The sequence below is a fragment of the Euleptes europaea genome, chromosome 7 (assembly GCF_029931775.1).
Source record: "Euleptes europaea isolate rEulEur1 chromosome 7, rEulEur1.hap1, whole genome shotgun sequence".
NCBI classification, from domain to species: Eukaryota; Metazoa; Chordata; class Lepidosauria; order Squamata; family Sphaerodactylidae; genus Euleptes; species Euleptes europaea.
This window is the reverse complement of record NC_079318.1, coordinates 12472964-12488246: the sequence shown is the minus strand read 5'-3', so window position 1 is coordinate 12488246 and position 15283 is coordinate 12472964. Positions and strand designations below refer to the sequence as shown.

At 40.6% G+C, this 15283-nt stretch overlaps 1 protein-coding gene across 2 annotated transcripts; it reads left to right on the top strand.

The window, feature by feature from the left end:
• The first annotated feature begins 857 nt into the window (after window positions 1-857).
• On the top strand, window positions 858-10600 carry MTRF1L (mitochondrial translation release factor 1 like). Of its 2 annotated transcripts, XM_056852983.1 has the most exons (6): window positions 858-920; window positions 4040-4198; window positions 5763-5926; window positions 6154-6271; window positions 7945-8081; window positions 10353-10600. In XM_056852983.1, exons 2-6 carry the CDS (start codon window positions 4102-4104, stop codon window positions 10566-10568), a joined length of 732 nt encoding a protein of 243 aa, XP_056708961.1. In that variant the 5' UTR covers window positions 858-920; window positions 4040-4101; the 3' UTR covers window positions 10569-10600. The 2 variants fall into 2 exon arrangements, with proteins under 2 accessions (XP_056708961.1, XP_056708962.1); XM_056852984.1 differs by lacking the exon at window positions 858-920 and having other exon boundaries at window positions 4017-4198; window positions 5793-5926.
• Window positions 10601-15283: the final 4683 nt, after the last annotated feature.

Below are 15283 nucleotides of genomic sequence, written 5' to 3'. Positions count from 1 at the left end.
GCCCATCCTCCCACATGACTTAATTAATTTATTTAGATATTTATATTTTGCTTTTCTCCCCAGTGGGGACCCAAACTGGGTTACAGCATCCTTCTTCTTTCCTCCATTTTATCCTCACAGCAGACCTGTGGGATAGGTTGCACTGAGAATGAGTGACTGGCCCAGGGACAGGGTAAGCTATGTAGACTTCAGTGAGCTCCAAGCACTGAGAATAAATGCAATGTGTCCAGGTGTCTACAGCAGTCACACCAGATGACTTAGCCAAGTAAAGCAAGCTGAGATATTGGAGGAAGAGATTAGCCGTTTATCTTGGATCAGTCTGACAGAAATGCTCTCTTGACAAAGGTTTATAAAAGGGACTGTTTAAACACATTCTAAAGAACGAGACAGGCCAAAATATTTCTATCAAACCTTAAAAATAAAGCTTGATTATCTGTGTAAGAGGGAATCAGAAAAAAATCTTTTACCTAAATATTCAAAGTTGAAAGTCAGGTTTATTTATTTCACAGGCATTCATTTCATCTGTTAAAGAACATGATACAGAATTTAAAGGTGCAATCCTAAGTGTGTTTACTTGGCAGTAAGTCCAGTGGAACTTAATGGGTCTTTGGGTAAATGTGTTTAGGATCTAGCTGCCAGTCTAAATAGCATTCGCTCTTTTTCTGAATGGTATACAATTGCAGTGTGCTAGTCCATGCTCCAAATGTAGAAACAACAAATGGAAGAATCTTTTCTGACATGGATGTGGCTACAAAGCTTAACACAACATTTGTAGCAGTGGTATTAATGAAAAATATATTAAATTTTGTGGCTGTAAAATAGTATACTGCATTGTTTTAGATGAAAATGAAGATTTGCGGCAGCTTGCAGAAAAGGAAGTTGTTTCCTGTCACAAAGAGATAGAAGAACTGAAACGCCAGGTATTTCATTCTCAACACTATTATTATTTGTTTGTGATTGCAGAACCAATAAGGATGTTCTTAGAAGGAATATGAATTACTTTTTAGCCTAGTTAATGTATTGTAGTGGCTAGACAGGGATCTAGGAGGCCCAGATTCAAATGCAGACTTTGGAGTGGCTGCTTATTCATCATAGTTAACTAGGTAGTGTACATGTAAACACTGGATACTTGTATATGTGTTGCTCATTGAGAAGTGTCTTAGGCTAGAATGACACATTGGAGAGCTCAGAGAGCTGCTGCTGGATCACTTTCTTCACCTAATTTTTTATTTATTTTATCTTCATTTATACCTTGCTTTTCTCCCAAATGGGATCCCAAAGCGGCTTACACAGTTCTCTCTTCCATTTTAGCCTCATAACAACCCTGTTTCCTACAAAACGTAGGATACTATCTTATCGTGTTTGTCAAGTGCTATCCAACGGATTGGAGGAAAGGATACCTGCCATGCAATCAATGGCACACATGCTTTCTAATATTAAAGGTCAGGATTCAGGAATTAAGTACTATGTATTCCAAGAAAAAAATGTGATCATCCAATGAACAAAGGCATCCTGGGAAGGCATAGAGAGAGTCTTTTTACCAGTACATTCTTTAGTAATAAATGTTCAGCAACAGAGGAGTTTTTCTCATGTTTCCCAAACAGAGTATACCTACCTCTTGGGGGCTCAACTTTATACCAACTTTTGAGGTGTGGCTACTATTGCAAGGGTGACTCCTCCTTCCCCCTTCTTCACTCAGTAATATATGGTTATTTGTGTCACATGGATAATTAGCAAATTAGCAACAGCAGCTGCAAGGTGAGGGAAGGAGGAAGTAAGTGTGGTTAATGCCCTTGTGATCAAAACATATGTGGGTTCTGACTGTGTGAAATATTTATTTTTTTAGTGGTAGCCATGCTGCAAAAGTCACATTCTCAAGATATAAAAGATGAGCCAAGGGCTGTACAGAGAAATTTAGGACAGCAAATAACAAGAGAAACGTAATATGGGACAGTTATTGTTCCAAGATGAAAAGCTGCATTGTGGGAAAATTGAGGGGGACATGGGAGGAATTCAGTAAAATCTGACTGTGGGTATTACAGAAGCAGAGTGAGTTAATTGTTCACTTATATCCAACCTTTCTACCCAATGGGGACTCAAACCAGCGTACCATGTTCTCACCTCCTCCACTGAATACTCACAAGAATCTTGTGAAGTAGGTTAGGCTGAGAGTATGTGACTCACCCAAGGTCACCTAGCATGCTTCCATGCAGAGTGGGGATTTGAACCTGACTCTGACACTCAAACCACTACACCACAATTCAATTTATTCTGCCTAATGATTTCTTAGAACATAAGAATGGGCATGCTAGAGCAAATATTCTAGTCTGTTTAGACTAGTATTCTGTTTCCGTCAGTGGTCAGCTAGATCCTTCGGGATAGGAACAAACAGGGACGAAGCTTTGGCATGTTTGTCTCCAGCAATTAAGAGCATATATTCTCAGAGTTATCTTCCTTGAATTTGCTTTCCCCTTTAAGGAAATTATTGTCTCCACATCTTGTGGTAATGAATTCCATGAGTTAATGGTGCATTGTGTGTTTTAAGTACTTCCTTTTGTCAGTCCTGAACCAGTAGCCAACAGGTTCCAAGATTCTTGTATGAGTAAACCAGAAGCCAACAGGTTCCAAGATTCTTGTATGGGTAAACACTGTGGCTGGGTACCTGAGGTTGGGTGAGAGGAAGATTTATATAAGTCTATGTAGAAATATTACAAATATAATTTATTAGAAGCGCTGTGCAAAATTTAAAATTCTTTAAAAGCATTAAAATAGCACAATGGCAAAACTTAGGTTGATATCTATAACCACAAACCCAAACGTGTTTCGGCCTCTAGGGTGGTTAGTTAAAACTTTTTCAGTGGTTAGTTAAAACTTTTTCTTAAGTCTGCACACATATATAGAAATACAATGATGTAAACAAATGCAAATACAAACAGTTTAAAACCCAACCAGGTAAGTGAATATGTTGTAAAGTTTATTCTCAATTATTCAAACAACTGGTATATTGGGTTGTTGTTGTAGTACTGGTTAGTATAAGTCTCTTGTATATTTTGTGTGCAGATATCAACCTGGTGAAACAGTTCAACCTGGTAAACTGTGGCTTTCAGGCAGCCAGGTCCCCCATATAATTGCAATCCATGATGTAAATACAGTGGGGGGAAAGGGGGGAGGGAGGCCGCACAGATGTAGAACCGTAGCTGTCCTCAACCTTAGGCCATGTGGAACAACTCCATTTTGCAGGCCCTGCAGAATTGTTGAAGATCCTGCAGGGCCCTGGTCTTATTGGAAAGGGAGTTTCAGCCAGGGCTGAAATTTAAAAAAAAATTAATGTTGGGGTTCCCATCAGGCAGATGAATTAGAGGTTAGCCATCATGTGCCTTTCCACTGCTGATCACGTTGAAGAATGGAACATAGGAGCAGAAAGCTTTTAAGGGCAGCAGGTGCTAAACTAGTAGCCACAAAGCTTTAAGTCTTCCACTTGTTGCTGAAGTAGAATACTTTGCTACTGTCTGACCTGGTTTCCCTGCTATAACATGAGTTACAGTACTTCAAAAACGTTTTTAAAGAACCTTTCCCTTGCCTGATTTGGTGCATAAATATTTGCGAACGTGAATTTCCTACCGTTGGCTCCTTGGGTTAAGAGAATGAAATCTCTCCCCTTCTTGTCTTTTAAGAAATCTATGACAGTGAATTTGTTGCCCTTCACATATGTTGCCACACCTTTTTTCTTAGCGATGAGGATGAATATAAGGTGCCCAATTTGTCGCATTTAAAAAAATTATCGTGAGAGTCTTTAATATGTGTTTCTTGGAGAAAAATCAAGTCTGAATTAGATTTGATAAGCTTGTGAAATACCTTCTTTCTTTTAGTGGGAGAGTTCAGCCCCTTAACATTGATTGAAGTAATCTTTAAATCTTCCATTTTATCCTAGTGTTGTAGTCTCATCCAATTTGGAGTTTTATTGTTAGTAAAAAAAGAAAAAAATTCAGAAGGCCCTGCTGTTGTGCATTGCAGATAGTGCTGCTTTTGATTCCTTCAGAAGAAACAGATGAAAGTGATCTCATCCTAGAAGTGACTGCTGGAGTTGGGGGGCAGGAAGCAATGCTGTTCACAGCTGAGATGTTTGACATGTATCAACACTATGCTGCCTATAAAAGTTGGAATTTTGAAATACTGGAATATATGCCCAGTGATATAGGTAAGTAGCCCAAGCTCCTGTTTGGCCAGGATACAAAATACTCAAGATGGCTCCACATAAATGTCTTTTTTCTTTCATATATAGATAGGCTGTTTGAATTTCCAGTGCTGATCACGTTGAAGGATGGAACGTGGGAGCAGAAAGGAAAAGTATAGATGAGAACTACAAACACATATAGAAATGGTTGTAGTTGTGAAGAAGGGAAGGACCGTGTATGTCACTCTGAGCCCCTTTGAAGAGGGATGGGATAAAAACATAATAAATAGAAAGTGCCTATAGGTGGCTCGGACACTCCTGTTCATGTACTGCTTTTCAGTGCTGAGCACTTTCTGCTGTGGGTTGCTTTGCTGTTAGATTCTGCTATTGCTTTTCAGACGTTATCATATGTTCTTATCGGCTCACTGATTGACCAAATAGGTCTATTGTGCTTGTAATCTATGTGGAGTCCCAGTGTGAAAGGTGGACTACAAATGAAAATGATTTTTAAAAATACTGAATTAAAGTAACATTTCATCTGGTATTAGATTCTTACACATTTGTATAGACACAGAGGACAGTAATATAGTTCTAACTTTTTACATTGACGCTAAGATTAAGATTTACAATTGGTCATCTTTAAATATGAGTTTGAGCATCTTTAAAAGATGTAGCCAATAGGATATGGGGAAGGTAAGATGTTTCAGACATGGAGAAGTAGAAGAGTTGCTAATGTTTAGAGGAAGTCTGATCTTCTAAAGCAGTGATGGCGAACCTTTTAGAGACCGAGTGCCCAAACTGCAACCCAAAACCCATTTATTTATCGCAAAGTACCAACACGGCAATTTAACCTGAATACTGAGGTTTTAGTTTAGAAAAAACAACTCATACATTAACATCTTGTCTTGAAAGAAAAACACAATAACAGAGCTTTCAATGATGCAAACTTTTACTTTTCAATAAGAAGTTGTTTGTATTTGGCATGATTTGAACCTAGCTCCTCTCCAACCCCACTACGGGAATCACCTTCACCACACTCAACAGGCTGCCGTCCGCGCCGCACCCTCATGCCACATGTGAGATGCCCGGCATGTGAGCTGCCCTGCCGCATGTGACGGGAGGGAGGAAGCGCTCCCATTAGGCTGCTGGGCAGAGGGGCGGGTGATGTGAGAAATGCCCTCAGGCGCACGTGGAGAGGGAGAGGGAAGCAGCCCAGCCCCATGTCCCTCCGGCTTTCTAGTAACGAACTCAGGCAAACTCTGTGCTGGGGCGACGGGGCGCATGCCCACAGAGAGGGCTCTGAGTGCCACCTCTGGCACGCGTGCCATAGGTTTGCCACCACTGTTCTAAAGTTTTGTGTTGTAGTGAGGATTATTGCATACCTCTGATGTGGTAGGAGAAATATTAATTCTAAGTAATAAATATTAAGTACCTCAAAAGTAGGCCCTGAACAAAAGCATAAAATAAAATGAATGTTTTGCTCCTGGTCTAAAAATCTGTTGTCTCACCACATCAATATTTTAACAGGCTCTTCGAGTTGCATTGCAGAGTATGCTTACATTCAGGGTTTTTTTAATTCTAATTTAAGGTGGTTTGAGACATGCATCTGCCACTGTAGGAGGTCTTGAAGCTTACAGACACATGAAGTTTGAAGGAGGAGTACATCGTGTACAACGAGTGCCTAAGACAGAGAGGCAAGGACGCATTCATACTAGCACAATGACAGTAGCAGTATTACCACAACCCACTGAGGTACAAAAGTTTTGCTTTTATTCTCATTCTGCTTTCAGAGAACTCACCTGAATTCAGTTCTGCTATTTGTCTTGTCCTTTATTCAGAAAGGGAAGACCAATTCTAAAAGGTGTCAAATCTCCCAGTGAAAACAAATTATGCTGCCTGTTGGAATAAAAACAAATTGTTCGTTAGATTAACGGTCAGTACCTTTCAAAGGAAAAGCAAGATGTCTTTTCTTGTTGCAGATAAATCTGACAGTTAATCCCAAAGATTTGCGTATTGAAACAAAACGAGCCAGTGGAGCTGGTGGTCAGCATGTGAATACCACAAACAGTGCTGTTCGAATAGTTCACATTCCCACAGGTGAGTTAAAATACCTTTTCCTTCTGTGGCAAAATTTGTTCTCGTGCTCAGACACTTACTTGTCTCATCTCATGATTTATCCGTAAATGCTGACGTGGTGGTGATATCATTCAGTGGTAGAACTCATATTTGGCGCACAGAGAGTGCCAACTTAGGCCTGGTACTTCAGGTTAAAAAGTATCTCTAGTAGTAGGGCATGGAAAATAGAAACTGGCGACCCGGGCAGAATAGATGGAGGACTGTTGGTCTGGCTTCATGTAAGGTGATCACATATTCAGCTATACATGGTAGCGAGTCTGGGTTTGCCAGCAAATGTATAGTAGACAAAGAGCCACAGCCAGTCCCAGCTCTGTGACAGACTCATTTGTAAACACGTAGTGTTGTATGTACACTTTAAATATCTAAAAGCATACTTTAAAAAAACTTGGGAAGTAGTTGTGCGAGAATTGTTATAATTTAGGATTGCTTAAAAACATGCATTTTTGACGAGTTTTGACTCCTCAACAAATATATAAATTCCCTAGACTGTTAGTCTTGTAAGTATATCTTTAATAACATTGGAAAAGGACCCTGTGTCTACATATTTGGCTTCTTCAGGTGCTTGTTTTCCTCCCAAATAATCTTCCAGTAGTAATGAATGGCCAATTGTAAGATTCTCACTTGGTGTTACAAATGTACACTTTCAGTTTTTGTTTTCTTTTTTTAGCCTCAAGACTACTCCTCCTCTTTCCAGTGTAATTTTAACAGGCCAAAACTGTTCTGTCATCAAAATGAAATGTAGTAGTCTATAGATTCTTCATGCGTTTCCAAAACTATTTAGAAAAGCCTTGGGGAGGACGTTCTGTGGAACAGAATTTTGCTTTACTTGTCTGACAAATGTACACCAGACTCAACATAACTGCATCTTCAGTAACGCATACTACCTTACATCTAATGACATTTTGCTCTTAGGACTTAACAGATTTTTAAAAAGAAATTGTTGAATAAGTTTAAATTGAGTTGCATGTCTTTCTGAAGTGAATTTCTGATATAATGTCCTTTTTCTGTCCAATATTGTATTTTTTATAGTTTCAAAGGTTAGCTGTGTTGGTCTGCAGTAAAACAGCTAGATTTGAATCCAGTATCACCTTAGAGGCCCTCACCTGGATGGCCCAGGCTAGCCTGATCTCGTCAGATCTCAGAAGCTAAGCAGGGTCAGCCCTGGTTAGTATTTGGATGGGAGACCACCAAGGAAGTCCAGGGTTGCTGTGCAGAGGTAGGCACTGCCAAACCGCCTCTGTGAGTCTCTTGCCATGAAACCCCCCCCCAAAAAGGGGTCGCCATAAGTCGGCTGCGACTTGACGGCACTTTACACACACACACATCACCTTAGAGATCAATAAGGTTTTCTTTGGCACATGAGCTTTCAAGAGTTAAAGAGAATATCTGACAAAGGGAACGTTGACTCTCAAAAGCTCATACCCCCCAAAATCTTAGTGGTCTCTAAGGTGCTACTGGACTCAAATTGTCCTTTTTTTATGGACTCAAATTGTTCTATTTTTTTATCTGTAAGTAATAATTTATATTGCTTTTCTAGTTCAGTTTAAAAGTGGCTAACAACTCCCCAACTCCTTAGGTTGTGACAATCAAAATTTGCTTGGGGTAATTTACATTAGTATTTCATGTCACTGTAGGTGTGGTAGCTGAATGTCAACAAGAAAGGTCTCAAATCAGAAATAAAGAAAATGCTATGCAGGTGCTTCGTGCCAAATTATATAATATAAAACTTGAAGAAGAGTCAAGAAAGAGAGAGAGTGCCAGAAAGGTTCAGGTAATTTTTACTTTAACAAGGAATAATATCTCTGGAGCCTGATGTGGAAAGTATAGTGAGGAGGCATGATATGATGATATAATTGGGGTACAGAAGAATGGTTGAGACACAAGGCAGAGTTACAGGGGTGAAAACTCAGGATGTTAATAGGGCATAGTGAATGATGTAGAAAAGGATGGAGATTCTTGAAAGGACAGGCAATGATTTAAAATTGGTTAGATGCAAGCTAAAATGAAGGAGCCCCACATAATTTGTCTATTGCTGAAGTGTTCCATTTCACACTGTCAGAACAGATTCCTTTAATTTGACATAACTAGTTTTATGTGTGTAAGGAGCAGGCCCTCTCAGTCTAGAGAGGCCCAGGCTGCTTTTCTCTGTTGAGGCCCCCAGATATAATAAAATAAAATTAAAAACTGCAATATATCTTATTAATATTTATGAACACTTTACCTCTATTATGACAAAATCTTTATCAGTTAACAAAATTTCATATTTTAACAAATCTCTTATTTGCTTAAATTTGCAGCTCTAAGCTGAATGTGGGTGTCACAGTTTGGTCTGATAGGAATGGACATAAAAATTTTTTTGAATAATTTATTAGGTGTCAAAAAATTAACAAGTGTTGATTCCACATCTTAACTGGAGGCCCAGGTCAGATTGGTCTTAGTAGGGAGTAGTTTATGTGCAAGAGCCTTCACTCATTGAGCAACCAGTGTTCAAGTTGGGGTGGGGGGAGTGTATGTCTGGTCATGTGCAAAGTAGATGTCTTAGTCCAGAGATTTCTGCATACAGTGGCAGGTTGTGAAGTTGCTGCTGTACTTACTGGATCTCTCCATATCTGAAGGGGATATAGAGACCACACATATACACAAAAAATACACCATCTGTTCACCTGTAGTAGAGTAGAGGTTGTGTGGCTTCATGCAGTCTGAGTTAATACGTATTACTGGACAAACTCTTACATTTTTTCAGGCTTTAAAAATTACATAAGGGCCCTTTGCATTCTGTAACTATTTAGCCTAGTGTGGTGTTATGCTCCTTCTGTACCAAAACACAAAATAGTTATTTGACCACTGGAGATGGGGATGTAGGTGGCAAGTCTTGATGGGGTGCAATTAAAAGTAGCTGCATCCATCAAGAGCCTGGGAGTGATCCTGGATGCCTCCCTTTCAATGAAGGCACAGGTCACCAATATAGCCAGGGTGGCTTTTTGCCAACATCGCCAGATCAAGCTACTGGTGGCCCAACTTTCTTGCCCTGACCTACCCAGAGCGATCCATGCAACAGTCACCTCCAGACTGGACTACTGTAACTTGCTTTATGCAGGGCTTCCCTTAAGACTGATCTGGAAACTTCAGCTGGTCCAGAATGCGGCGACGCAGGTCCTCACAGGGACCCCTTGGAGAGCACACATCCAACCAGTTCTCCAACAGCTGCACTGACTCCAGATTGAGCATTGGGTCAGGCTTAAGGTTTTGGTATTGACCTTTAAAGCCTTAAATGGTCTGGGACCATCATACCTGCAGGGCCACCTCTGCTGAATACTCCCCTTGAAGAGCTCTGTGCTCAGCTGGAGAAAATATACTGGTGATCCCTGGCCTGAAAAATACCTGGCTGTCCTCGACCAGAGCCAGGGCCTTCTCGCCTCTGGCCCTACCTTGGTGAAACACTATGCCCAGCGAGGTTCGGGCCCTGCGGGATTTGAAACAGTTGTGCAATGCCTGTAAAACTGAGCTGTTCCGCCAAGCATATGGCTGAGGACAGTGAGTTTCCATCTGGATGGCCCCCCTTCCTTCTCATATCTGCCTCTGCTGTGAATCCTGCTATAATATTATTATTTCTCCACTTGGTAGTAGGTTATCTTGCTGCTAAAATTGAAGGTGCATAGTTTGTATCACTGTTGAAATGTTTTATTGTAACTTATGGCTGTCTTAATTGTTTTAAATGGTCGTAAGCCACTCTGAGCCGAACCTAGTATGGAAGACGGGCCTAAAAATCCAATTAAATAAATAAATAAACATTTTACCAAAGAACAAAATAATTGTTTGAAGTGTATTGATATTTCAAATTAAATGTATTAATCTCCCCTTCTCAATAAGCTCCTCAGGGTTTTCTTTGTTGATGCTTATATATTTATGACACTACATGACATTACGTTTTCCGTCTCCAAGAGAACTATAACTACTTCCATGAAAAATAATGTTCCCTCAGTATTCTGCGAACATTGTCATGTATAACAATATGTGATTTTTTTTGTTGTCTTCTGAATAGACTGGGACCAAAGGAAGGTCTGAGAAGATCAGAACCTACAACTTTCCACAGGATCGAGTTACTGACCACAGAATAACCAGATCAGTGTATCACATTGAAAAATTCCTGTTGGGAGAAGAATTGCTAGATGAAATGATACAGACCCTAAGAGAATACGCTGAATATGAGACACTAATGGAAGTCATTTCAGAAAGTGACCCAACCAGGCTGAGCTGATCTTCATCACATTCTAACTCCACAGGTATGGAAAACCACTAAACTAGCTGCGCAACTGCTTGCCTGGTCCAACCTAAGTTAGGAACTGTCCTCTGGCAGAGAAAAGTGCTCAGCTGATAGACCTAAACAGCATTCTGAGATAAAGCTGTAATATGAGCCTAGCTAAGTACTTGTATTCACTTGATGAATTTGTCTGGTCTAAACTCTTGTGCTGTCTCCCCCACTCCCCAGTGTGCTGCTTTCCCTCTTCCCACTGTGGGTGGAGATTAAGGATGGGCATTGCAGCTTCAGAGCTGCCTCATATTGTGCCTCATAGTGCTGCATCTAGAGACTGAAAAAAACTCTGACATCCATGCTGAAGCTGATAAGATGACAATCTGGAAGATAGCCAGTGGGTAGCCCTTGTGTTAAATTTTTTTTAAAAAAAACCTGCATTCTGCTGCTTGTATTTCCTTCTAACTTGAAAGTGAGAAAGAACAGAGGTAGAGAGATGGTTCAAAGGCTTGGTGCTGGTGCAGGCCTAAGAGAAAATAAAAATTCCTACCATTAGAACTCATGTTCTAGTTACTTTTTAACTAGCGTGGTGTAGTGGTTAAGAGCAGTGGACTCTAATATGGAGAACCGGGTTTGATTCCCCACTCCTACACGAGTGGTGGACTCCAATCTGGTGAACTGGGTTGATTTCCTCACTCCTACACATGAAGGCAGCTGGGTGACCTTGGCTAGTCACAGAGCTCTCCCAGCCCCACCTACCTCACAAGGAGTCTGTTGTGGGTAGAGGAAGGGAAGGAGATTGTAAGCCAGTTTGATTCTCCTTAAAAGGTAGAGAAAATCAGCATATAAAAACCAACTCTTCTCAGAACTTTCCCCCCAAACCTGAGGATTACCTTATTTTTCGCTCCATAAGACACACTTTTTTCCTCCTCAAAAGTGAGGGGAAATGTCAGTGGATCTTATGGAGTGAATGTGCATCTTATGGACCCTAGCCCAGTCCATAAGACACACATTCTAGCTTGGAAGGAAGGCGGGCGGGGCGCACAGAGCCTGCTGGGCGCGCCAGAACGACGAGCCCGACGGCTAGCTAGGAGGCGGGGGGGGCGCACAGAGCGACTGGGCGCGCCAGAACGACGCGAGCCGGCATTCCCTGCCCCGACGCCCCCCCCCCCCCAAGCTGGCCATCTTATGGTCCGGTGCCTCTAATGGAGCGAAAAATACGGTACTTCAAGTTTTCAGACATTTGTAAGTTTGCAGCACAAGGCTGAGAATTTACTTTTGCTTCCTAGTGATTTGTTTTGTTAATCCTTCAGTCTGCTAGACATTAATTTTGGCCCATCTTTTATTTTGATTCTCATCTTTATAAACCACATTAGCAGTAGTATTTCTTCACATAGTTGCCTCGGATGCTAAAAGTATGTTAGAGATATTGATTGCGGTGGTAGCGTTTGAGAGCTAGTATCCTCTCACTCAAACCGATCATGCAGTGGGAATAGTAGCTCTTCAAAGCTGCTGGGTATACACATCAAGTAAGGTTCCCAGCCATATGTAACTAACATGTCACTGTATACAAATTGGCCTAGTTTGTAACACAACTGCTTGTTTACTTATTACTTCAGTGGGTTGCCCACCTCCTCCTTGCTCAAACTAAAGCAATCTCAGATGAAATCACTTATCTAGGCAGGGAGTTCCCTCTTTTGTTCCCAAGCTGTTAATCTATTTAAAAGAATCCTACTAACAGCTGCTTTAATGCACTTTGAAAACTTGCAGAAGGTGCAAAACAGTACTCATTCCTGCTTTGTGTTTCAAAGTTTTCAAGGTAGACAATATTAGAGACGCAGTTCTTTGGGCCATTTGTTAAACAGCAAGCTGATGGTCAGTGCAACAGCATGAAAATTGTGCAAGGATATTATAGAAGTCTGAAAACTGGACATAGATGAGTATTAGGGAGCAAGTGGAATTCCTCAGATCAGTAAATTCTGACTTGGTGATATTAAGGCATTCTCTAATATGTATGTACATATGAGAATAAGTTCATTATCATTAAGTACAGAAATATTGTGTCTGTTCTAAAAATGTATAAGTAACCTCTCCAGAGACCTGCTATTTCTCAAAATGCTAGGGTGGAATAGTGTTAAAATGTGGAACTGTATCCTTACAGTACTATCCTGAATGTTGTTGTAAAAAATCTAATTCAAGGACAGATAGCTACTTTCAAGAGAGCCAGTGTGTTATAGTGGTTAAGGTGTTGGACTAGGATCTGGGAAATCCAGGTTTGAATCCCCACACTGCCATGGAAACTTGGTGGGGGGCCTTGGGCCCAGTCACACACTCTCAGCCCCGACCTTGGCAAGTATTTGGATGGGAGACCTCCAAGGAATACCAGGGGTGTGAAGCAGAGGGAGGCAATGGCAAACCACCTCTGAATGTCTCTTGCCTTGAAAACCCTATAGGGTCGCCGTACGTCAGCTGTGACTTGATGGCAAAAAAAAAAAAACACTACTTTCAGTAGAGCCTTCTATTTCCAGTGTGAAGAACAAAATCTGTGATTTGACATAAATTACATGAAAGATAGGGTGGAGAATATTGTCCAGGTGTCTTCTACTGTGCCAGCATGCTTCCTTTCCTTTAACATGGGCAGCTCTGAGTGATTTCTTTATCACCTAAACCTTTTCAGAAAATCTGCCTTGAAAGCATCCCAAGCTTCTTTACATCTGCCTGCACCAGAACCAAACAACTGGAGACTAAGTGCTTGGAAGGGAAGACAATAGCACCTGCCTTGCAGTTTCAAAGAAACATCAATTGTAAAAGGATTTGTCTCTTTCAGTCAAGGCATCAATGTGCAATATCTCCTTAAAATCAACTGCTGGACTAGAAAAATCTGTAGCAATCGTCCCTAAAAATGCTGGTGTTGAATAGTGGCTAGAATGTTGGACTTCTGGAGAGACAGAGGTTCAATTCTGTACTCACCATGAAACTCACTGGGTGACATTGGGCCAGACATTATCAGCCTAACCTACCTCTCAGAGTGGTTGTGAGGATAAAACGGAGTATGGGTGAACAATGTATGCTGCCTATGCACTAAAGAAATAGATCAATGTGATAATGAAATTATGTATGGAACTGTCATTCTAAAACTTGACAGCATAAGATAATAGGCATAATATTGCCCAACTTCTTTAAAAAGAAAATTGTTACTGTATTATCTGAGAATAAGAAACTTGCATGAGGTGTAGTTTTGGAATATTAAAATAAAATTATCTGTAACTGCCAGTGAAGCTGCCTTCCTCCTCCACTGTTGAAAGATATGAATTTAATGTAAATTGCTATGTAGATGACAGCACAAATTTTATATAATCAAATGCTTACAGTTTAGTGAAATCATAATTTATATGTAATAAGAGCATTCAGTATGGTAAACGATTTTCTATTACTATACATTAATCTATAAAACATTAAATACTGTGTATTTCAATTGTATACTGGTTATCTGAATATTAGCATACCTATTACAGAATCAGGAGCCCCGTGGCCCAGAGTGTTAAGCTGCAGTACTGCAGTCAAAAACTCTGCTCATGACCTGAGTTCGATCCCGACGGAAGTCAGTTTCAGGTAGCCGGCTCAAGGTTGACTCAGCCTTCCATCCTTCTGAGGTCGGTGAAATGAGTACCCAGCTTGCTGGGGGTAAAGGGAAGATGACTGGGGAAGGCACTGGCAAACCACCCCGTAAACAAAGTCTGCCTTGGAAACGTCGGGATGTGACGTCACCCAGTCAGGAATGACCCAGTCCTTGCACAGGGGACCTTTACCTTTTTATTACAGAATCTAAGTGATATTAATAGATAAGCATTTAAGCAAGATATTTGGCTACAGGAAAGGTCAATAATCTCTAAGAATACCTTTCATATGTAGTGAAATAGTTAACCAGTTATGTTAGATGTGTTTATTTTTATGCACAGAGGTAATGATGAAGAAGAAATATGTGCATTTCTGCATCTCTATTACCCTAGTCCTAAAAACTGGCAAGATGATGCAGGGCAGATACATGAATATATTTGAGGGTTGTCACATTAATAGGGTATAATTCACTTCCAGTAAAGCCAGTGGAAGATAAGCCAATGATACCCTATAAATGAAACAATCTACGGGTATCACATATTTGTTTATAATATAGATTCTTTTGATATTTTCGAAAGCAAGCTCCCCACCACCACTAAGGAAATGGGGCATAGTTTTTAAAAAAGAGCAGTGTGCAGTGATGAGATCTGTACCAAATACATAAACTCTTTTGACTGAACCTGCCTTAGTTATGAAGGCTAACAAAACACATTGTCATAGGAATAGCTATTGATTTCAAGTATGTATGTTTAGGATTGCAGCTTAAGATAGGTACCCTGGCATTCTGTTATACCGTGTATTTGTGAGAGTGAGTTGAGGCTGGCTGGCTTCCTTTTCTTCATGGATCTGAGTGCCCTCCTCCATTTTACCCTCACCGTAACCCTGTTAGGGAGGTTAGGCTGAGAGTGAGTTGCTCAAGGTTTCCTAGTGAGCCTTATGGCAGAGTGGAGATTTGACTGTTACTCAGGCTGGTATTCTAACCAATATACCACAACTGGCCAATGCTTGGCTGTAAAACCAGGACATAATTTGTGCTAGGGTCAGCCCTGCCATTTATTTTCAGTTCTGAGGTTTAAACCCTAGGGCAGTGATGGCGAACCTTT